This window comes from Eulemur rufifrons, chromosome 9 (genome assembly GCF_041146395.1).
Source record: "Eulemur rufifrons isolate Redbay chromosome 9, OSU_ERuf_1, whole genome shotgun sequence".
NCBI classification, from domain to species: Eukaryota; Metazoa; Chordata; class Mammalia; order Primates; family Lemuridae; genus Eulemur; species Eulemur rufifrons.
The window spans coordinates 20,365,828-20,389,146 of NC_090991.1; the positions used below are offsets into that span (position 1 = coordinate 20,365,828).

The 23,319-nt window shown below is 46.7% G+C and overlaps 2 protein-coding genes across 4 annotated transcripts in view; both read left to right on the top strand.

Annotated features, from left to right (window-relative positions):
• The window catches only part of TMEM98 (transmembrane protein 98), a 34,396-nt gene that overhangs the window by 2,511 nt on the left and 8,566 nt on the right, over positions 1-23,319 (top strand). The window contains exons 1-3 of one of the 3 annotated variants that reach the window (XM_069482285.1): positions 20,136-20,215; positions 22,407-22,477; positions 22,548-22,732. In XM_069482285.1, coding sequence (XP_069338386.1) covers positions 22,602-22,732 — 131 coding nt within the window. In that variant the 5' untranslated portion in view covers positions 20,136-20,215; positions 22,407-22,477; positions 22,548-22,601. Of the gene's footprint in view, positions 1-20,135; positions 20,216-22,406; positions 22,478-22,547; positions 22,733-23,319 lie in introns of those variants that run through there. The other 2 variants (XM_069482284.1, XM_069482283.1) reach the window with 2 other exon arrangements.
• Positions 8,490-11,072, top strand: H2BN1 (H2B.N variant histone 1). Its single transcript, XM_069483080.1, has 2 exons — positions 8,490-8,666; positions 10,890-11,072. The coding sequence occupies exons 1-2, from the start codon at positions 8,490-8,492 to the stop codon at positions 11,070-11,072; spliced, it is 360 nt and encodes a 119-aa protein (XP_069339181.1).

Sequence of the window (23,319 nt, forward strand, 5' to 3'; positions counted from 1 at the left end):
GTCCTGTGTTTCCATTAGGGCCATCTTCTATTGCAAAATCTGCTAGGAAATCTAGAGGCCTCCAAGGACCTGGCTGGGCTTCAACTCTGTGGCTGAATTTGAGATGAGTAAACCAGACTGAAGAACCTTGCTCAAGGCCTGCGTCAGCTGCCAACAACCCACACTTGCCAAGAGAGAGGAAGGCAGCTTGGTCACCTCCCGAGGGAGCGCATCTGCCATCAGAAAGCCACCCCAACCCCTGGCACAGGAAGAGCTGGGCTGCAGTCTGACTACCACTAACAGTTCACCTTCTTCGGAAGACACCTGTCTGGATCTCATGTCCTCCTTTGTGGAATGAGAACTCTGGAATAAGGTAGGACTGTCCTATGTTTGGGTCATTTGTGTCAGTCAGTGGCTAAGCAGGTGATTGCATGGAGTGTGACTGTACTCCTAAAATGTTTCTATTGGTATGTTTTAACATAAGCAGAACTGGATTTCAAAAATGAAAGAAGGAAATCTCAAATTTTGTGCACTGTGGAGCATCCAGGGACCATACCCCAAAACCCATTGGTAAATGATGTATATGTGTTCCCTGGACCCTGGGGGTGTTGGAAATTAGGGTGAAATCCCAGGCATTAGGAAAAGAAACATCAAAGCCTGCAGATGAGAGGGTTGCAGAAACTGTATAGTGGATAGGACCCACAGTGGGATACAATGTGATTTTCAAATGGCCAAAGTAAGAGACTCTTGTTTTAATCAACATTCTATACAGAACCCAACATATAAAACATAAATGTGACATATGCAAAGGGTAGTTTATTAATTAATTTTATATACATTTTAATATAAAATCAGGCATTGAGACTAATGAGGCTCTTTTGATGAACTCAAATCTGCTCAGTGACACTCACAATTATCTTAAATCAGCCTCAGGATTCCAATTGACTTTTGTATGTTGTTTTGGTTGTATGGTATCAAGGAAATTCTGATTTACATGGCTAAGCAGTAATTTGTTACTTTTACAATCTTACATTCAGCCTTTTTAAGGCCACTGCATAGCTATAATCCTTTTAGTCTATGATACATTTACACAAAGTTCAAATATATGCAGAGATGGCAAGAGAGACTAAACACTGAGGTCTGCATTCAAACAAGGTAACTTAGAGCAGGTTAGTTCTTTATTAATCTCCTTTGTGATACAATTTGAATAGAAACACATTTGGATATGTATGTTTCTGTTACAGTTTAAAATATGCCCATAGTCCCAGCTGCTCCGAAGGCTGAGGTGGGAGAGGTGGGAGGATCACTTGAGCCCAGGATTTGGAGGATGCAGTGAACTATGATTGTACCACTGCATTCCAGAGCCTGGGTGACTAAGAAACAAAAGTTTGTATCACCAATAATGAGACACACTGACACCGTGAGCCTCCTGATGTGATCTCCTGAAAAAGATACAATATCACTTTCCTGATAAAAAATATATAAACTGAATCTAACCATGAGGAAACATCAAACAAACTCACATTAAGGGGCATCGTACAAAACAACTGATCCGTACTCTTTAAAAATATCAATAGCATGAAAGACAAAGAGGCTAAGGCACTGTTCCAGATTAAAGGCAACACGATTAAAGGCAATGTGTCACTTTGGAAGGCTGAGGCAGGAGGACTGAGGCCAGGAGTTTGAGACCAGCCTGGGCAACATATCCCAGGCTGGTCTCTACAAAATATACAGAAATTAGCCAGGCATGGTGGCACACGCCCATAGTCCTAGCTACTCAGAAGGCTGAGGTGGGAGAGGCAGGAGAGGTGGGAGGATCACTTGAGCCCAGGAGTTGGCGGTTGCAGTGAGCTGATTGTACCACTGCATTCCAGAGCCTGGGTGACAGAGCAAGACCCTATCTCAAAAAAAAAAAAAAAAGAAGAAGAAGAAGAAGAAGGCAGCGGCAATATATGATCCTGGATTGGATCTCCAACCAGGAAAATGTAAGGGACATGACTGCAACAGTTGGAGAAATTCAAATACAGACTGTATATTAGATAGTAGTGTAGTATCAATGTTAGTTTTCCTGAATTTGATCATTGTACTGAGGTTCTGTAAGATAATGTCCTTATTTTTAGCAGATACCTGCTTATGTATTTAGGAGTCAAAGGTATGATGTCTCAAACTTTGAAAAAAATAATAATACTGAGAAGAAGGAGAACATGAGGAGGGGCAGGAGGGTGTGTGGATACATAAAGGTAGATATAAAAGGACAAAGCAAATATAGCAAAATCTTAACAATTGCTAAAGTAGTTAAAGAATATAAGGAAGTTTTTTGAGGGCTTTTTGCACTTTTCTTGCAATTTTCTGTAAATTTGAAGTTATTTTAAAATTTAATGTTAAAAATCTAAAAGTGTTCTAAAATAAAAATTTTTATTTTTAAAATATCAAGTAACACTTAGAAATGAAAGTCACATCAGAAATTTGCAGACCTTCCAGAATTGAAGAACTAGCAGATACTTTGAAACTTAATGGGCCTCTTTTTTTTTTTTTGAGACAGGATCTCACTCTGTCATCCAGGCTAGAGTGCAGTGGCATCATAGTAGCTCACTGCATCCTCAAACTCGTGGTCTCAGGCAATTCTCCTGCTTCAGCTTCCCAAGTAGCTGGGATCACAGTCTCGCACCACCATGCCTACGTAATTTTTCTATTTTTTATAGAGGTGTGCTCTTGCTATTGCCCAGGCTGGTCTCAAACTCCTGGCCTCCAGTGATCCTCCTGCCTCACCCTCCCAAAGTGCCAGGGTTACAGATGTGAGCCACTCTGCCAGGCCTGAATAGGCAATTCTAAAAACAAAAAGAATTAGATGTTTATCTTAGTTGTCAAATATATCCATATACCCTAGAGAGGATACATCCGGTTCTCTGCCTGCAATTCTGTTGCCTGCTGTCCCACCCCTCACTCCTACAGCCTAGCTAACTTCAGCTCTCAGCCTCAATGTTACTTCCTCCAGGAAGGCTTCCATGATCTCCTAAGTCAGAGTTGGATGTTCCCCTTTTATGTCTCCACAGCATTCTGGAAGTGCTGTCCTCATTACAGCACTGAATTCACTTGAGCCTGTTGTCTACCTCTCTCACTAGTTTGTAAGGGCTGTGACAGCTAGAAGCTATGTCTGTTCTGCGCTTGGATGTACCTCTGGCCCCTAAGTAGCACAGTGTCTAGGGTGTGCAGCTCTTAAACACTTAATAAATGAATGTGGAATGGCCTGTGAACCTATGGGTCATGTAATGTGAGGTGGTAAATCTATCCCCTTGGTAGGTTTTCTGCATGAAAATCAGGCATTGTACAACCTCAGTCTCATCTCCTGCCCCTGGAAGCAGATCTCAGGGCTTGTTTACTTTTCCCCGGGTCAGGCCTGCACACTGTGTGTTTACACTGAACAAAAGCTGCAGTTCCGAAAGCCCTTTTGTAGTTACCAATAGCTGCAGAGGGTCTGCACCGGGTTATCCATGAAAACTAACTCTGAATTTTGCACAGAAATGTTTGTTCCCATTCCACTTTCCCAAAATGCTTCTGGGCTGCCCCCCACCTTCCCCTTTACCTCTGCACCCAAGGAAGACAGCTCTTTCAGCACTGAGTCTAGCAACACAGAAACAGGAAGTCTAGGAAAAAAATCTAGTCACACAGCATATTCAAAGGTCATTTTATAAATTTATCTTATAAGCCCAAATTATTATAGAACAGAAGTAGAAAGGCAAATTTATGTTGCAAAATAACTTCATTATGTACTCACAGCCATATAAAAATGATTTGGGATTCTGTCTTAGAAAGTATCAAAAACATATTTCCTCCGCTTAAATGCCTAAGGCTGGATTTGAACTAAGAATGATACATCAAAGATAGCATATATACTCTCCATGGTTTCTAAATCCTAAATTTTTGTAAGTAAAAGCAGACCCAATGGTTGCCTCTCTGATGTCATTGATGACTTTTGCCTACCTGTGGACCCCCTCTCTCTCCTCTCACACTACACCTGACACTAGCGACATCTTACAGGACAAAGGAAAAGGGTGTTTTCAGGGCAGGGATCATTGCTGTAAGCCACCCTGAAAGTCCAGAAAGCCACTTTAAAAGTTCATCTTCTCACCTTTAGCTGTTAAAGACAGAGGACCAGCCAGCCAATTGCTAAAGACTTGGCTCTGAGTTCTAGGGATTTCTTTTCCCCACCGTTCCTGTGGCCCAGCTGTGCTTACCTGTGACAGTGTGGAGTTGGGACAAGAGGCTTTGCTTGGCTCTTTGGAATGACTGTAGTACCACAAGCAGAGCTTTCTTTAATCAAACTAAGCACAGACGAAATTGGGAGATGTTGGCTGAAGAGGGGGAGGGGAGAGAGGAGGAAGAAAAGAAGGAAGGAGTTGCCACTAGGAGGCTCTCAGGCAGCAGGACACTCAATTTTTAGATTTCGTCATCCTTTGATGAAAACTTGTGGACTTTCTCTCCTGAGACAAATGTATTAAGCACATACATAGAACAGTTTGCACAGGGACCCCCTCCTCCCTTCCACCCCCAGAAGTAACCTCCCTATGTACCCACGTTAAGGACCTCTGAGCTAAGGGAAAGGTCACACCACAAGTTCTGATCACTGGGGGACAGAGAAGAATTTAAGTGAGGCATCACCATCAGTATCCTGTGAATCACCAGACAGGGATGGTCCCAATAACTCATCCCTCTGTGTGGGCAGAAGAGCCAGATTTAAGGCCATAGGAAAGACAGAGTCAGATGGTGGAGGCGGACACAGCCTGGAATTGCCTCTGGAATTATTCCTGCTTGTGATAATAGTTTCTGACTACAAACATTTCACTGGAATGTATCCTCTTTACTAATTACAGAAGTGCTTATCACACTGGGTTGAGTTGGCTGTCCAGGCATATCCCTAAACTCCCTAGGACAGAGACCATACCCTACTCATCCTTCTCTCTCCAGCCCCTCAAGCTGTGTCTGCTGCCCAATAGGTGTTTCTTGAGTTGAGTAGGTGAAATAATTAACGTGTTAATTAGTAAATGGATTGTGTAGATGTATTATTATACTTTAAGTGCCATATGGCCTTTCCCTGAGCCCCAAACCAGGCAATCACTAAATCTCAAGCTATCCTGACCATTGGAAGTAATCCTAGAGCTAGAAAATTTGAGAGTGTGTTAGGAACCCCTGAGAGGGAAAACAGAAAGACATATCACAATTTATTCATGATTGATGGTGTCTTAAGGGGAATGTCTCAAGCTTTAAAATACATAAAAGTCACCTAGGGATCTTGTGAAAATGCAGATTTTGATTTAGTAGGTATGGGGCCTGAAATTCTGTATTTCTAACAAGCTCCCAAGTGATGGTGATGTTGCTGGTCCTGATGCTGCTACACTTTGAGTCACAAGATTCTCAGGAATCTTAGTGGTCATATAATCAAACACCCTCCTTTACAGATGGGCAGACTGAGTCCCAGGGAGAGCAGCTGACTGACTAGGTCAAAGTGAGGCAGCAGTAGAGCTGGCACCAGAAGTTAAAATTTCTGATTTGAGTAATGGGGAATTTTCCCTACCCAACATGCTCATCCAGTTAAGAGGTTGCTTATGGTGAGACAGGGTGCAGGAAGTGGGGTGAGGAGAAGCAAGCGGAGGAAGCACCCTAGATCTTCTCTGCGTGACCCAACACCTCCATTCCTGCCCCATTTCTTAATGGAGGGGCTGATATTTTCCTTTTCTCCATCCCCTTTTTCTCCTAAAACCTTAGAGTAGAAGTTAGAGAAGAGATATTGTTGGGTTTGGAAGAAAACCATTCCAATTCCTTTCTTCTCTCCAGCTGACAAAGTAGCAAGTACTTAGTAGTAGTATACTCTACCATCGATATTTGGTTAGTATCTATAGAACTGATGTTCCAGGAAGAGTGTGATGTCATATTTAAAGTGACATCTTCTAATTTGACCTCCAAACCCCTTTCCTCCTGCCATTCAGCCAGAATTTCTCCGTTTCTGAACTGGTAAGCTGTAGCGCAATACCCATCTCCTAGAGTTAAGATCCTGAAATGAGATGACATTAAAATGCACAGTGTGACCTGTAGCTCTTTCTAGTCAACTGACTTAATTCTTAAGACTATCTAGAGGTAGAAATACCAGGAGCCGTACTTGTATCCAAATTCTGACAACCTGAACCCTAAAGAAATGATACGGGGGAATGTTTCAATTATTTAAAAGTAGAATCAACAAAACCTATGAGATCTCAGAAGGCATGTAATCCAACATCCCATCCAATGCCCAAGTCCCCTCTATGATGTGCTATAACATGTGGGTCTACCTGGGCCACTTGACTCATCAGGCCTCCCCCAGGCCCACAGATGTCTCCACATAAGAACAGGCCCGACGCCCTTCTGCTCAGTCTTAGTCCTGAGCCACTGCCCAGACTCCCTCTGTGCCCTGTAGGCCAACCAGCTCCCGACTGTCCCATCTCCTGGTCTTGTTACTCATTATCCCTATTTATGAGCTTGTCCTTTGGATCTGGTGATACCCCACCAAGATAAGACCGGGTTGAAGTGAAAGGCAGTTTCTCTGGAGATCCAAGGTCAGGGCCAGGTAAAGAGAAGCCTCCTGCTTTTCTCAGGTCAGCCTCCCTTTTACAGTTTCTATCCATCGAATCCTAACTCGATTTTTGCTGATCTTGTTGAGGTCCACCTTCTCAATGTGGCTTTCCTCTCCTCCTAACAGAGTCACAGTCACTTTCTGCCTAGTGTCCCCATCCTTTCCAGGTCTCTAATTAGCTCTTCTGCCCTGAAGAGGATTTGGTTCAGAGTGGCATCCTCCCATACTCAGGAGGCAGTGGTGGCACAGTGGTACCTGAACTTTAGGTACCAGAGGCTTAGGATGGGGCTAGAGATCTGGGTTTTATTATAATAAGCAGCCTAGGAGATTCTGCTGCAGGCGAGCAGAGGGCCTAACTTGGATAAATATTGATGAGAATTTTGGTGTCAGATACACTAGAGTTCAAGTCCTGGCGCTGCAACTTACTAGCTATATGACCTTGAAGAAATTAGTTCATGTGCATAAACATAAGCCTCAGTTTCCTCATGTTTAATAAAGATGATAAAACCCATCTCTGAGCGTTGGAACCATGAATGAGATGATGACTATAAGATGTTTTGTATAATTCAAAGCAGGTACTAAGCACTGAGTAAATACAAGCTAGCATTGCTATTAATATTAATGTAATTATTTCTTTTATCTTCAGAATGGGGAAATTATTAGAAGCAGATAATTTATTGCATGTCCTTTGTAGCAGACTGAGATTTCTAACTGATGCCTGTGAGTCCTCTGAACACCCTGTGATTTTCCTTTGTGTGAGTTTTATGATTCCTATGGCTAATTTATTACTATTTCTGTGCATAGCCCTGGGCCTTGCACTTAGTAGGGGATCACAACTTCCTGAATATTTTGGAATGAGCGAATGCTATCTGGCCAGGCTCTCTGTGCTGTATCCCCCCTGCAACATCACATCTGCTCCTCCTCCCCTTCTCCAACACCCTGGTTCTCTGGTGTCCTCTTATCTGTTGGTTCGTGTCAGACTGGTCACTTCCTTGTAGCTGAGCTGATAATACTAATTGCAGGGAGTTCACAGCCTCTATATCTACAGTTTCTCAAAGTTCAGCCTTGTGGGTACCGTGACTTCCTGGTTTTCCTATTCATGATTTGTCACCTGAGTTCCTAATTGCTATTGCATAACCAGGTATGTGCTGCTTTTCAGGAGATGCCCTTCTCTTCCAATGCAAATATAAATACACAGGGCATAAGCACAATGTCTGTGAATAGCTGTCCCCGCTACTCCAGCCCAAAATCTTGTGTAGTAGCTTTAGGATGATTTTATAGATCAATGAATCTCATATCTGGCTGGCCATTAGATTCACCTGGGATGCTTTAGCAACATACAGGTCCTACTCCTAGTTTTTTTTTTTTAATTGAAGTCTTAGTGGCTAAGAACCACATAATAAAAATATCTGGAGTCAGACCCATTAAAAGAATAACTTCTGAAATGAGTGTTGCCTGGTAAATTCATAGCCATTATATCAAAGTGGCTTCTCTTACATATGGGATAGAACAGAAGAAAGCTTAATTTTTTTTTTTTTTTTTTTTTGGTAGAAACAGGGTCTCACTATTGCCCAGGCTGGTCTCAAACTCCTGGGCTCAAGCGATCCTCCCACCTCGGCCTCCCAAAGTGCTAGGATTATAGGTGTGAGCCACTGTGCCCAGCCGAAAGCTTAAGATTTTGAGTTTCCCACCTCGGGCTCCTTTCAGCATTGCAACACAAAGCCTGCTTTAGCCTCTACAGCTAATATCTCTTAAGGCTTTTGAGAGCTTTCATCTTCTGCAGGTACAATCACTAATTTTATTAGCAAAGAGTGCCTTCCAGCCCTCCCTATAAAATCCTCTTAAGAGCATACACTTGCCTACGGCTGGTGCTCTGAGCTAGAAGCACAAGGGTTGAGCCTTCAACATGTACTTCTTTTGCTTTGGTGGCCTAAGGTTCCCTAACAAGAAGACTGAAATTTATTTCTCAGCCAAAAAGAAGTATGAGTGGGCCAACTCAGCCCCTGGAAAGAAGAGAAGCAGGAGAAAGAAGGGGAAGAAGAAGGAAGCCTATTTTAGTTACATGGGGAAAGTCCTAAAGCAAGTGAGTTGGCATTCTCTTTGTGGAAGCTTGGAATGGCCAAGAGAGGTATCATGTTAGTGGCCCTGGGTGTGATCTTGACTTGAACGTATTCTGATATAGGAGTGCTTCTTCACACGTTGTGTTCCTGAAAAGTTATGTGCAAACAGCTTCTGTAAACTGGATCCGCTAATAGCTATCTTGGTTTTTCTTTCTTTTGGCAGCAGCTTTGAACACCTGAGCTCTTATCCCCCAGCCCTCTCTCTCTCTTTCACCTGTTGACAGGCAATTTGTAAACTGATTCTTAAATGCCCTCTCCTTTTCTTGTGGAGGGTAGATTCACCACCTAGTCTGTTCTGTAACTTTGAAGCATGGCAGATGTCAGGTTTTTATCAAATGATGCTCTGTATTGAAAATGTTCCTTAGGTAGGGAGGCTTGCTTGTTCCTTCCTCCGGCCCACCTGGCCTCACCCTATGGCATACAAATTGTAGAAAACAAAATCAGGAAAGTCTTCCCTTTAAAAACTGGAGACATGCAAGAAACATAAGGAGATTCTATGAAAGATGTGCGGGAGCTTTGATTTTGAGTTTTACTTCTTCAGGACAAGGAAGTAAGGTTGAGTGTTCATGTGTGTCATTGTACCAAAGTTTCCATATTCCAGTAGTATTATTTGGAATCTGTTGCTTATCCTGGGAAAAAAGAGGAAATTGGATCAAGGAGAGATGGGAGAAGGAGAAAGGGTATGATATTTAGAGCAGAGCTTTCTCAACCATAGCACTATTGAGATTTTGGGGCCGGATATCTCTTTGTTGTGGAGGGTGGTTCTGCGCACAGTAGGATGTTAAGCAGCATCTGTGGCCTCTACCCAGTAGACACCAGTAGCACCTTCCCTCCCAGCTGTGACAACCAAAAATGTTCCCAGACATTGCCAAATGTCCCCTGGAGGGCAAAATCCCCCCATAGTTGAAAACCACTGCTACAGAGCTTGCATTTGGCTAGAGGGGCTCTCCATGGGAGTACTTGCATTAAGCAGTACTTTGAGTATTTCCTAGACATTCCCCTTCTAATAATTATTCTTTCCTTGGCCTGTCCTTAACTGCATGGGCCTGGCAGCCCACTCTGTTTCCTTGTGCCTCCCAAGTCATGGGTCTGGCTGGGATCAACCTCTCAGGGCAATGTGAGGTTAAAACAAGATATTGGCTGAATAAATGTGTTGTGTCTAAGTGCAAGCCAGGTTTGCTGTGGGAACTGAGATGGAAATGATGCAGTCTCTGTTGTAAAGGGGCTCACCATCCTGCAGTGAGGGGAGGGGGGCGGTGTTGAGGAGTCACTTCTAAATTATTAGCAGGAGAAACTTTTTGAATCTTGGCTTCAAGCCTTTCCTTTCACATAAAAGGAGCTGAGACCAATGTGTGAAGATGACTTGCTTAGTGATGTCTCATGTCCAGGCGGTGCTGGGATTAGAGCCCTAAGCTGATGATTCTCAAAAGAGTTTCTTTTTACTACTCTGTCTCTCTGACTTTAGACAAGAATGCAAATGACATAAGGTGGCATGTGATACAGGCCCTGAGAGTGCAGAGCATCATGGTGCTCAGCGGGAGGAGGGAGTCAAGGTTTTGTGGAGCACAGATAAGCAGGAGGTGGCACTTGGGGAGGAGCCCTAAAGGTTGGATAGGATCTGAAAGGTGGAGTTGGGTGCATGGCAGGTAGAGGTGACAAACAGGAGCATGGAGGCTGGGAAACAGGGATGCATCTGAAGAAGAGCAAGTTTTCCAGCTTGGCTGGAGACCAAGCTGACACAGGCAGTAATAGGAACGATGATGGTAGGCTGGAAATTGAGCAATGCTAAAGCAAAATGCTTACCAATATGAAATATAAAGTGTGAAAGTACACTCTAGACTAAAATAGTGTTTTCCATCTTCACCAGGTGTTAAATGTTAACTCCACCTCTGTCAGGAAAAACCAAGTCACAAAAGTTGAAGTGACTGGAGACTATTACCCAAACGATATCTTTCTGATCAGATACAAATGTCCCTCCCTCTCTTCTTCCTCTTCCCAAGAGCCTTCTGGTAGGTACAGTGGCCTGTTTTCTTTCATCACATCCCTACTGTTATCCCTTTGGGTGGTTTGTTGTTCCATGTGTGCAGGAACCCATGCAAGCCGTGATACTGGGTGTTAGGCCATAAATTGTTCACTCTGCAAAGCCTTCACTTCTCTCTCTCACCCCTGTGCTGTTTCTCTCCCAGACCCACCCTGACTTCAGCGGGCGCTCCTGGGTCTTGGATGCACTAGGCTCTCTGGATGATTGGCAACTGGAATGGGTTAGCCTGGAGGCGTTTAGATTGTCCTTCTACAACCACAGAAGAGCTGTCACCAGCAGAGAGATCCTTGGAGCAGTCAAGCAGAGAGCCTCTCAGAAGAGCTTTTGAATAAATGAAGTTGTTCTGAATGGCCCTGTTGTTGAAATGACTGCACTTGTCAAAATTGGATGTGTCAGAGGGCTGGGCTGGAAGACAAGGTATCTGAGAAGCTGTCCTGCTGCATCAGGAATGTCGGTGCTGCACACTGGTCCTGTGTTTTCAGCATCCAGCTTTATGGAAAAAATAAAGGAAAGGCATTTTCTCTTGTGTGTGCATGTGCATATGTTATGCATGTCAATGACTATTTAATTTTTCACACGTGCTTCTCCCCTGTTTTTCACTTACCCATTGTCTTTTTGGAGAACACAAGTCAAACCATAACACCGTGTGCCCACCATGTCTCCTGCTCCAGACCAAGGGTGGAACTGCTGCCCTGGAATCAACTGAGATCATGGGGTGGGGGCAGGGGGAGGCCTCCGCAAGCACAGGGGTACGAATCCAGCAAGGGGTTGCTTGAGAAGAGATAGCATTGCCCAAACTTGCAGAATAGAGACCAGTGAGCACTGCTGCCGGCTTCTTGCTTTCTTCCCATTCCCCCACCGTACACCTCCCCACGGACTTTTGTCTTTGGCCACAGTGTTCCCCTTTTACCTGGCTTGTGTAGATTGCTATGGTTCTAGACAGTGTCTAGAGACACTATGTAGACTCCTAGGGGAGGGGGATTTTTTTTTTTCACTTAAGCACTCTTACCATGATTTATAGGAACTGAAAAAGTAAAAGGAATCTGTTTACTCTTTAAGACTCATGGCATTAGTTATCTATGTAGCACTTATATGTAATACTGTGCATGTAATAAATGTCCATCAAATGTATAAGCTGGTCCCAACTGCAGAAAAAAATTATAAAAGCATGAAGGAACAGAATGAATAAATGAGATGACCGACTTTAGATGGGAGGAGAGGTGTCTGAGAAAGCCTGGGAAGTTGAGATGAAGGAGGAGGTACTAGGAACGAAGAAGGGTTCTGGGCTAAGGGAGGAGCCTGAGCAAAGGTCCTGAGGCGGGCAGGGCAGCTTTTGGCTTATTAGAGAAACTAAATGAAAACCAGGGCAGCTGGGCTCTTGCAGGCAAGGAGGAAGTGTAGTGGGAGATGAGGCTGGAGGAAAAGGCTGGGTCTGAGCTGTGCAGGGCTTGGTTTTTACTGAGTACACAGAGAAGCTGCTGAAACATTTTAACTAGGAAATTAACATTTTACTTAGGTTTTTTTTTTTTTTAGTTGAGATGTAACCTACAGTAAAGTGTACAAATCTTAAGCACGCCTCAGAGTTTTACATATGCATACCCAGATTAAGATGCAGAACATTCCCATCACTGACTCAGTCTTTAAGATCACTGTTGCTGCTGCGTTGAGAATGGATTGAAGAGTGTGGAAATGGGAAGATTAGTGAGAAACATTCTGCGTCAGGTACTAGAGCAATGATGGGGGTCCTGATGAGTGTGGAGATGGAGAGCAGTGAGAGATTTAAAATGAATTTTGGAGATAGAATCGATCAGATTTGCTCACAGAATGGATATGAGAGTGAAAGAAAAACTGCTGATTCCTAGGCTTGGGGCTTGAGCATTGTGGGCGCCAACAATTTACAGAGACAGAGAAGACTTAGTTAAGAAGGACAGGTGTTTTGGGGAGAGAGAAGTTGAGAATTCCATTCTGGACTTGTTGATGTTTAAATACCTGTGAAACACGCAAGTGGAGATGTCAAATAGATAGGACTAGCCAAAGATACAGGTCTGGAAGTCATCAGCGCAGAAAGGCAGTGTGCAGATCAACAGGGATGGGTGAGATTACCTAAGAAGGCAGAATAAGAAGGAAAAGAGAAAACTATCCAGGACCAAGACCAAAAAATTTCTAATATTTACAATCGGATAGTGGAGGAGCCAACAAAGGAAACCAAAGTGGAGAAATCTAAGAAATCAAGAGAGGATGGCGTTGTAGAAGCCAAGAGGGGAGAATGTGGTCCAGTCTGGTGTGCACAGTCCTGGGGGGAATGTTAAGACATTTACATCCCTTGCATTTGGTGACTTGGAGATAATGGTGACCTTGAAGTCAACTCAGTGGAGCAGTTAGGTATCAGCCAGATGTGAACAGGTTGAACAGTGAATGGGAGGTAGTTAGCAGAGACAGCTTTTTTTTTTTCTTTAAATAATGGTATTGAGATAGAAGGAGGACGTTAGTGCTGGAGGAAGGCAGAGACACAGGCTGGTAGCTGGAGAGTCACTTGGTATAAAGAGAGATTTTTAAGATGAGAGATACGAGAGGGAGATATTAGTCCAGAAGAAAGCAGAGAAATACAAAGGACCTAGAGAAAGTGAGGGGGATGGGATTCAGAGTAGAGGTGAAGGAGGAGAAGATACAGGCAAATGCTAGTAGATTTAGAGGTTTGGTGATGAAAAGGTGAGGAATTTCTTTTTTCTTTTTTAAATGAAACAAGTGAAAGTGGAATGGGAGCATGGGAAGTCTGAAGACTGGATATGAGGTGGTTGTTTAAGGGAATGAGAGAGTGGGACTCGAACTCCCAGGGAGAGCTGGCTGACCAGGGATGAGTGCCTGTTTGAGGTTTGCAATCATGAATCCAAAGCAAAGCCAGGCTTGCATGACTTTCTCTAACTGCACGCTCCAGCGCCAGTGTGGAGAACGCAGAGTTTTGGTTCTGCCCCCACAGCGAGCTGGGAAGGAGAGAGGAGCAAGGGAGCAACTCCGTGACGGACCAAGTAACCCAGGTGAGCCAGGAGGCCGGGGGGAGGGCAGTGAGAACTCACGGAGCTTGTGGACAGCACCGAAGATGCCAGGCCTGTAAACTGTGTCTCTGAGAAGGAATTTTCTCTCTGCAGCATCCTTCCGCGTTAGCTCACAGATGAGGGCACTTGCCCGAGAAGCAGCGGTGACACCCAGTGACCACTCCTTGAAGTGCACCTTCTTGGTTTAGGCTGTTGGCAGATCCAGAAGTGGGTGTTCTGCTCCACTTGGGGGGCGCTGGACCTCTCCCCATTCTCCCGGTGGTTGGCTCTCACAGGAGGCCGTCCCACTGGCCCTGGGCATTCTAAGCGGATGGAGAGGCTGATGCTTAAGTGGGTAACTAGAAGGGGACAGCTGAGGCACTGTGGGCAATCGGGGGCTGTTAGCTCCCGAGCCCGGACCTGGGCTTCTCCGCTAGGTTTCCGCTGTCCTGGGACAGATTCTGAATCCTGGGATGGCTTTGGGCAGTCTAAAGCCCAGCTTGAGCTCAGACAAATGCCTGGTAGTGACATAAGCCTTGTCTAGCCCACAGATGTCGTGGGAAGTGCCATCCTGGCTGACTCAAGAGCCAAGTGAGGACTCCCTTCTCTCCACCACCTCCTGAGAGTTGACTGTCCTCGGGGTTCTAAGAGGGTCCTACTGTCTCTGGCTCTGCTTGACCCAAGCACCAGGATCTGGCTTAGTCTAGAGGGAAACCCAGGTTTTCCGAGGGGTTGGGTGTCCCCTAGTTAGAGGCTGTTCTACCCACAGGAAATACAAAGAGGACCAAGCTAGGACAGCCAGCCCCCTCTGCAGTGACCTAAGGTACCTTTACTGTTCTGACCAATTACCTTCTACCAGGCTGTGCTGTTTAATGTTCTACTTTAAGCAGTCAGTCAATCAGTTTTAAGTCCAAACATAAGAGGATCACTGAGGCTTGAATGCTGGTGTGGGGCAGGTGAGGGAGGTGGTTTCTAAGGTGATCAAGAAATGGAGGAAGACTGAGTCTGACTCACCTCCAACCCTCTTCCCTATCTCTTATCTCACACTCCCCAGTTTGAACTTGACTTTGAACTTAGGGGCAGCCTATTGTAGCAGAGAGAGCCCGCGTTGAACATGTAGCATGCAATTACCTGTCCACGTCTGTTTTTTTCCGCACCTGTGAAATGGGGATGGTACTGCACAGGGTTGTGGTGCAAGTCAAATTAAACAAGGTATATGAGAGTGCTTCTTACACCAACACAGGTCTTTCGTTTAGGGCATTGTTATTGGATAGTTACACCAAGGCAGATTGCAGAAACTTTAAGGAAAAAGAAAAAAACTTTATGGCAATGAAATTCCATTAGAGGTAGTGAACTTCTGTCACTGGGGGACCCATCAGAGGCAGGGTGATGGCTGATGTCCTTTCCAAGACTGAGAGAGCACCCAGGGCTTGGAGTCAGACAGACTTAGCTTCTTAGTTACAGAGCTGTGGCTCCTTGGACAAGTCCCTGAACCTCCCAGATATTCAGTGTCCCCCTGTATGAAGTGGAGACAATCCCTCTCTCCCTGAGCTGTTGAACAATTAACTAAGGCACCATCTGTAAAGCACTTAAAGTAGAGTGGGCAATCAATGGATGGTATCATGAAAATTCATTAATTCAGGTCATCCAAAACTAAATATTCTGGGCATATATTGTGGGCCAGGCATCGAGCTAGGTGCCAGTGACACTGTCTTATAGCGTGGCTTTTCAGACAGACAATTCTAGTTCAAATCCCAAATTTACCACTTACTAGCTGTAGAAATGTGTTTAACTTCTTTGAGCCCTAGTTTCCTCCTATGTAAAGTGAGGGAGAATAATAACTATCTTAAGGGATTATTGTAATAATTATATAATCTATGTAAAGTACCTAGGACAGTACCTGGCACACACAAAGTCTCAAAAATGGCAGTGATTATGATTAATATGATCATGCTGAAAGATGAAAAGGTGGAGATGCCGGTGGGTCAGATTTAAACCCAAAGGTCCAAATGACTTTATTTATGGCATCAAATCCACCCTTGAGCCAGCCTCTTCTGCATTAAATAAAATATAGGATGTTATTTGCCCTTATACACATCTACCCATCATTCCCTAAATACTTAAAGTGAGAGAGGTTTCTGTTGGCTCTAAACAGGGACATGATAAAATATTAGAATGGGCTAGAGAGGATGGCTCTGTAATCTATCTTCAGAGCTCTTTCAGAAAAGTCTTTTGAGGATTTTAAGTGTTTTTGCCCCGAGTATGGCTCCCCCACTGCCGCCTCAATTGCCCAGGTGTACATGCCCTAATGTCCCCTGGGGAATTCCTTGTTTAAGGTCTCGGCATCCCCTGGTCCAGCTGCCTTAACTTAGAGCAAATGCAAACTTGAACTATAGCCCCAGTGGGGATCCAGGCTCAGGCATGCCCTGCTAGCTCTCAACCCTCCTCCAGCCTTTTCCTTTCTGCCTGCTTCCTGGTCCTGCCCCTTCCAGCCAGCCGCCCCAGCAGTTCTGAGTGTTTGTTGGCCTTTGCTCCTTTAAGGACGACAAGCGTTCACTACAGTCTCTGGCCACGCCCGCAACTCAGAGAAGGCCGGATCAGTGTATACACAAACCGCTCCCTGGCTGGCTGCTCTTTCCTTGGCAAGCCATTCACCAGTCCATAATGGGGCCTGAACGCTTAAAACAAACACGGACTCATAGTCAAATCAGGAATTTACTTTGTGACCCTTTAATTCAGCACAACCTTCCTTCTCTTTCCAAAGCTAGTGCCTTACCCCTTCTGAGTGCTTCCCACGTGCTTAACCCTTCTGCCTCCCAGGGGCTGCCACACCCTGGCGGGCTTTTTGGTCCTGGATGTGGGTCTTGAGTTCCTATGCCCCCTGTGGAATGACAGTGATGACAGCTAAGTTTTACTTTCACTCCTTGCACAAGTGCCAGGCACTGTTCTAGATCCTGGGGGTCAGCGGAGAACAAGACAAGTCCCTGCCCTCATGGAGCTCATATTCCGAAAGGGGAGAAGTAATAAGTACACAGTACAATGTCAGGGAGTGATAAGTGCCGTTCAAAAGTCAGGGCCAGGGGCATGCGAATGACAGGCGGTGCTACTTTGGGTAGTGTGATCGGGGAAGTCTTCTCTGGAGGTGGCTGACATCTGAGCAAAGGGAGGAGGGAGCACGGGAATAACCAGGGTAGAATTCTGGGCAGAGACGCGGCAAAGCCCTGGGGCAGGGTGAGCCCCAGCTTCGATGTTTGAGGATCATCAAAGAAGTCTCTTTTTTTAATGTCATACTGTGATGAGCACTTTTTAAAAAAAATTGTGATAAAATATATACAACTTAAACTTTACCATTTAAACCATTTTAATGTATACAGCTCAGTGGTATTAAGTACATTCACATTGTTATGTAGCCATCACCACAATCCATCTCCAGCACTTTTTTTTAATCTTCCCAAACTGAAAATCCATCCCCATTCAACGACTCCTCATTCCTTCCTCCCCCAACCCCTGGCCACACCACCTACTTCCTATGTGGTGAGCACTTTAAATGCATCATCTCATTGCATCCTCAAACAACTGTAGGCCACAGGTCTTGCTACTAACCGCATTCTACAGGTGAGGAAACAGACTGCGTAAATGTCTCAGATCACACAGCTATTAAGTGGAGGGAGAAGGCCTTAAATCACAGTTTTTCTGACTCAGGCTCCTACTTGTAACTGCCTACATGGTGGGGGTGTAGGCTCCCCTTCTGCTGCGGCTCTGACAGCCCAGAGGTGAGTAGGGAGGGTTCAGTGTGGATTACAGCCAATATGGGATGCTTTTCCTGGTGGGCCAGGAAGGGGTATGTTGCACCTGACTGGTCCTGTCTGTCTGGAAGGAAGGCGCTGCTGCCCAGAGAGAGAGATTGGGGTTGGCAGGGAAGTAAGTGACCAATGTCTGTGTGCTATACTCCTTTTCTAGATCTGTCTACTGAGCCGGCTGTCAAGGGGTATCAGCTGCTCCGAGAGGATGAGCAAGGGCATCTTTTGTGCCTGGTATCCTATCATCCAAGCAGCACTGTCACCACTTACTTATTACTAGTCTATAATGCAGCACTAGGTGCTGCAAAAAGAATCCCTCAGGAGCTACGCATGACACAGATATAGCCATGCAGCAGATATCGGAAGGAAAGAGCAAAGCAGAAGGATATCAAGACGGGACCAGGCAGAAGTACAGTACCTGGCTTACACCCAGGACTAGAGTAAGTGTATTTTTGAGGACGGGGTGTGTATGAAGTTGGGATAGAGCAGCTCTATTTGTTGTAGCTGGAGCCATGACAACCTGTCCTGTTCCAATACCCAGGTTGTTGGAAGAGCTATCAGTTTCCTGGTTTGGGTGGTCTGAGCTTTGGTGCCAGGGAGTGCTGAGTTCCACTCCCTGCCCTGCCACATACAAGCCAAACGAGCTCTGGCAGTTGTCTTAGCTCTCTGAGACTGTTTCCTCTCTTGCAAACATAATTATACCAGCTTTTTAAGGGTTTGTTGAGAGGGTCAAAGAGATAAGGTGTGTCAGATGCCTAATCAGTGTCTGGTACATAGTAGGTGCTCAACAAATGTTCATACCTTGCCTAGTGGAAGCATGAGCTTGCAGCCACTGGCCAGAGCCAAGCCTCTCCTCTCCTCACAAAGGTCCATACTGTTTCTGATCTGCTGGGTTCTTCTCTAATCATTGGGTTCAGCTCCCGATTTGGGGACCCTTGCTACACAGTTTGATATTCAGACTTAGTGAGGAGAGGCCACGTATGGGGGTATTTGAAGTTTAGGGAAGAGCCTGGCAACCATATGTCTTACCTATTTTGGGGTGACCCCTCTGCATGCAGATATATTGAAAGGCAAGATACTGCCCATCTCCATCTAACTGTTACTACCAGTGGAATGTGAGCTACATTTTGAGAGATCTTACAAATTTTCCAGAGAAGCTGGAAATCTAAAATTATAAGTGAAATAAATACCCGATTAAAAAAAATGTTGGCAACTGATTTGATTTTTAAAAACCATGAACAGGCCGGGCATGGTGGCTCACACCTGTAATCCTGGCACTCTGGGAGGCCGACGTGGGAGGATCGCTCGAGGTCAGGAGTTTGAGACCAGCCTGAGCAAGAGCGAGACCCCGTCTCTACTAAAAATAGAAAGAAATTATCTGACCAACTTAAAATATATATAGAAAAAATTAGCTGGGCATGGTGGCACATGCCTGTAGTCCCAGCTACTCGGGAGGCTGAGGCAGTAGGATCGCTTAAGCCCAGGAGTTTGAGGTTGCTGTGAGCTAGGCTGATGCCACGGCACTCACTCTAGCCCAGGCAACAGAGCGAGACTCTGTCTCAAAAAAAAAAAAAAATAACAAAACAAAAAAACCCATGAACAAAAACACACCCTGTGGGCAGGATGTAGCTTAGGGGCTACCAGTTTGCAGACCCTGCATCAAGTTGCCTGGTACCTAAACTGTGTCCTTTGGTACTTGTCACCAGTACTGACCTTGGACCTGGACCACAGGACTCTGCCCTGGACCCCATGTTTTCCCTGCCCATTCCAGCTGCAGCCCATGTCCCTTCCGGATCATGTTCCTGGTACTGTGGACTCTGGAAGTCCCTGTCCAGACAGCCCTCAGCCTGCTCCCAGGGCCTGTCCCCTGTCTTCCCAGGGGCAGCTTGCACTGCCTGGCATGAGCATCTTCAGGCTGGGAGAAGGGTAGGAGCTGTAGTGTGGGAATAGCAGGGGCAGGATTGCCAGCCCCGGTCCTGCCCCTGTACCTTGCCCCTGGCTGGACAATTGTTAGGCGTGGGCCTGCTGGTCACTGCCCTATAATAAGAGTTACTCCTGACTCACAATTTACCCTGGGCTAGGCACTCTCCAATGCATTGCATGCATCATGTCATTTGACGCTTATACCAACTTCTGAGGATGCTGACAAGCAGTCCCGTTTTACAGATGAAGGAAGCAGAGCTCAGAGAAGTGAAATAAGTTGCTCACAGCTAGTGAGCGGCAGAGCCAGGACTCCAACCCGACAGTCTGCAGCAGAGCAGCCTCGCTTAATGACCAGTCAAACTGTTGCTGCTCCCCAGCCCCCACTGGACGGCCAGTCCCGACAGGGCTGGGGTGGAGGCGGGGACCCTCCGCGGGGGCGCGAGGAGGGTCCGTGGGTCGCCGTGACTGCCTCCGAGCTGCTCCCGCCGCCCCAGCCCGCGGGCCGCCAGGGGGCCTGGCGGGGACGGCGGCGCCTGGCAGCGGGGGATTGGACGCGCTGGCCCGCGGCCGCCCCTCCCGCGCCCCTCGGCCGGGGCGCGCGTCCTGACTCCTGCGACCGCCCCGCTCCTTCCCGGCATGCCCCGCCGCAGGGCCGCCCGCGCCCCGCCGTGCCGTCCGGGGGCCGCCGCGGGATGCGCGCGGAGCCGCAGCCTCAGGTGGGTGGCCCCGCGGGCCGGGCGCGCCGGGCTGCGCACGGGGGCTCGAGGCGCGGGCTGGCCGCGGCGACTAGCCCGCGTGGAGCGGGGCCCCGGGGTCGGGGTCGGGGGGCGGCCTGGAGGCGCGGGGTGGGGGCTGGCCCCGCCGCTGCCTCCGGGGAGGGGAGGCCGCCGCCGCCGCCGCCGCTTTGTCCCCGCCGCCGCGCGCCTGCAAGTTGGGAAAGTCAGTCGGAACCGCGCGCCGGGGAGCCCCCAGCCCCGCGCGGCGCGCCCCGGGCGGCCAGGTCCCTCCCTCCGCGTGTCGGGCGGGCGTTCCGGGTGGTCGCGCGTGGGGAGGAGGTAGGGGCTGGGTCTGTTTTATCCTTGTGAGTGTAGAACCACATAGATGGGGAAGGAGGAGAGCAAGGAAGGCAGAGAGACCTGCACAAGCTTAGAGAAGGCGAAACAGGGACACTCACTCGGAAACACACAGGGAAGAGTACGCGAAGAGGAAGACAAACACGCAGAAACACCCACATTTGAGACAAGTAGCAGAGAAAGACTGGAAACTCCGAGAAAGCTCAAATACACTCAGAAGAACACTGGCAGGACGCACGGGAAGAGAGAGGAAGCCAAGCTGGTGGTCTCAGAGGCCCGGGACAGGGGGAGGGGGAAGGAGAGACTGAAGGGGAGGAGGAGAGGAGGTGAGAGGGAAACAGATAAGAGGAGGAGGAAAGAACCAGGGCTAAAGCAGGCAGGAAGGAGAAACACACACCCAGGGAAACCAGGCAGACTGGAGAATTACCCCCACTCCCACCCCCACTCCTGGCACAATCAGAGATGCAGAGATGAAGGAGACAGACTCCCTCAGTCACATCCTTGTGGCCAAGTGAGCTCCAGGTGGGAGAGCAGCTCTGTGAGACCTCTGAGAAAGGCCTCCTGGGCACTTTAAGCCAGCCAAGTCCCCACCTTGTCTGCCTGGCAAACTCTTGCTCAACCTTCAAAACCCAGCTCTGTCATCACCAGCCCTGTGAAGAAAGCTTTCCCAGAAAATGTCGTGCAAACATGATTATTCTCTTTTCTTTGTTCTTTTGCACGTAGCACAGGCACATGGAGTTGAAATGGTTTGTCTGCCTGTCTGCCTCTCCCAGCTCCTTAAGACTGGGGCCTGTGTCTTATTTATCTCCAATCTCCAGAATCCAGCCCAGTGCTTGGTGCATAGTAGATGGTCAGTAAATATTTACCGAGTGACGACTGAGAGCATTTGGACCCTCCAAGACATGGAGGATAGAATTAAGTGCAAATAGAGGAAATGCACCATCCTGGCCTCATAGAGACCCCTACGTCAGAGCCCCTTTTTGCATGTAGAGAAATTAAAGCCCAGAGAGGAAAGGACTCTTGCCCAGAGAGACGTAAGCAGGAGGCCTGCAATGAAATAACATTGTGCATATGTACTTTTCTGAGATGCCTTTGTTTCTCTCACTTCTGAATTTAAAATAGGTGTGAAAGACCCTTGTCCTCCAGTTCCTCTCTCCAGAGGCAACTATTGTTATCTAGGTATATTTCTTATGTGTGTGCATGTATATGTATCCATACCCAAAGAAATAGTCTGTACACACACTAGTATACGCAAGCACATGTACTCCTTTAATTCTTCTTTGTACCCAGGTAAAAGAATTCTATGGGGCAAAAAAAGGTGTGAAAGTGCCTCTTGAGTAAAAACAGGCAATAGGCAATGAACACTTGCACAGTAGCTTTTAACATTGAAGCTGACAGAACCCTTTCCAGAGTTTTTGCAATCTTCTTTCCTCCTTAGGAAAGGGAAGGATAATGTCCATCTCAGTTTAAGTGGATGGCTTTCTCTTCCTGACAACATAAATTTGGACAAATTCCTGAACCTCAGTTTCCTCAACAGTAAAATGGGACTACTGCTGTCCCCCGTTAGGATTATTATTGGGAGAGTTAGCATATCAAAAGTACCGGGCACAGAGTAGATCCTCAGTAAATACAGTCCCACCTTTCTCTTTCTTTAGTGGGTGTTCTTTCAGGCATGTTTTTTATAGTTGTGAAAACAACAATGCTAGTTAAAATGTTTCCTTTTGTCCCAGGTTTCAAAGGCCACTAGTCCAATGGGGGTGTGTGTGCAAACTCTTTTAATAAAAGAAAAGGGAAATTTGGGACATGGCATAGAATATCCCTTGATTTTCTTCAGGCTCTCATGTCTCTGCAGGTGACTTGGGGGAACCTAGCTCTTCCCCCGCCCCCACGTGCCACTTCTAGCAGGTAAGACCCAGCTGGTCCCCTCTCTGTTGTGCCTTCTTTACCAGATCTTCTCTGATCTTCTGTTCTCAAGCTTTAGCCCATGCGGAGCATGTGAGCAAGACTGAGTCAGGAGCCACCTGGAAGCATGGAGACTGTGGTGATTGTGGCCATAGGCGTGCTGGCCACCATCTTTCTGGCTTCGTTCGCAGCCTTGGTAGTGGTTTGCAGGCAGCGCTACTGCCGGCCCCGGGACCTGCTGCAGCGCTATGATTCCAAGTGAGTGGGCCCGTGGAGGGGAAGGTGGAGAGGTGGGCTCTAACAGAAGAAAAAGAGAGGAACAGAAGTAGTTTGGTGTAGGGCAACTGTAACTTAGCCTTTTGCCTCTAAAATGGTACCTTCAGGCTGTCCTTCCCAATAAAGATCTCCAAGCTTAAGAATGTTTCTAATGTTCCCCAGCATCCTGAGCCACCTTTCTCTGTTTTCTGAGCCAATAAGAAAGTAACTGAACATGTTCAGCTATCCTGAAGGCACAGCCATCTATCCAAAACTGGCCACCTCACTTAGCAGTTGGACGAGCCAAATCCCTTCTCAACCAAACCCACAGGAACAGAACTCAGATGCCCCCATGCCAGCCACGCATCTTAGCAATAAGCACTCAGTTTTGCGAGATCCTAGCAGAGGACTGCCTCTCTCTGCACAGCAGATTCTTCATGATGCATTTTATGTGAAATATATTTCATAAGTAGGATTCTACTTTCAGTTTAGGGATATTTTAATTGATCTTTAAGGGACTGTGGCAGCCAACTAACCTTTAGTTTCTTTTACCCCTCTGCCTTAATCCTATCAGTGTCTCATGAAGTGGG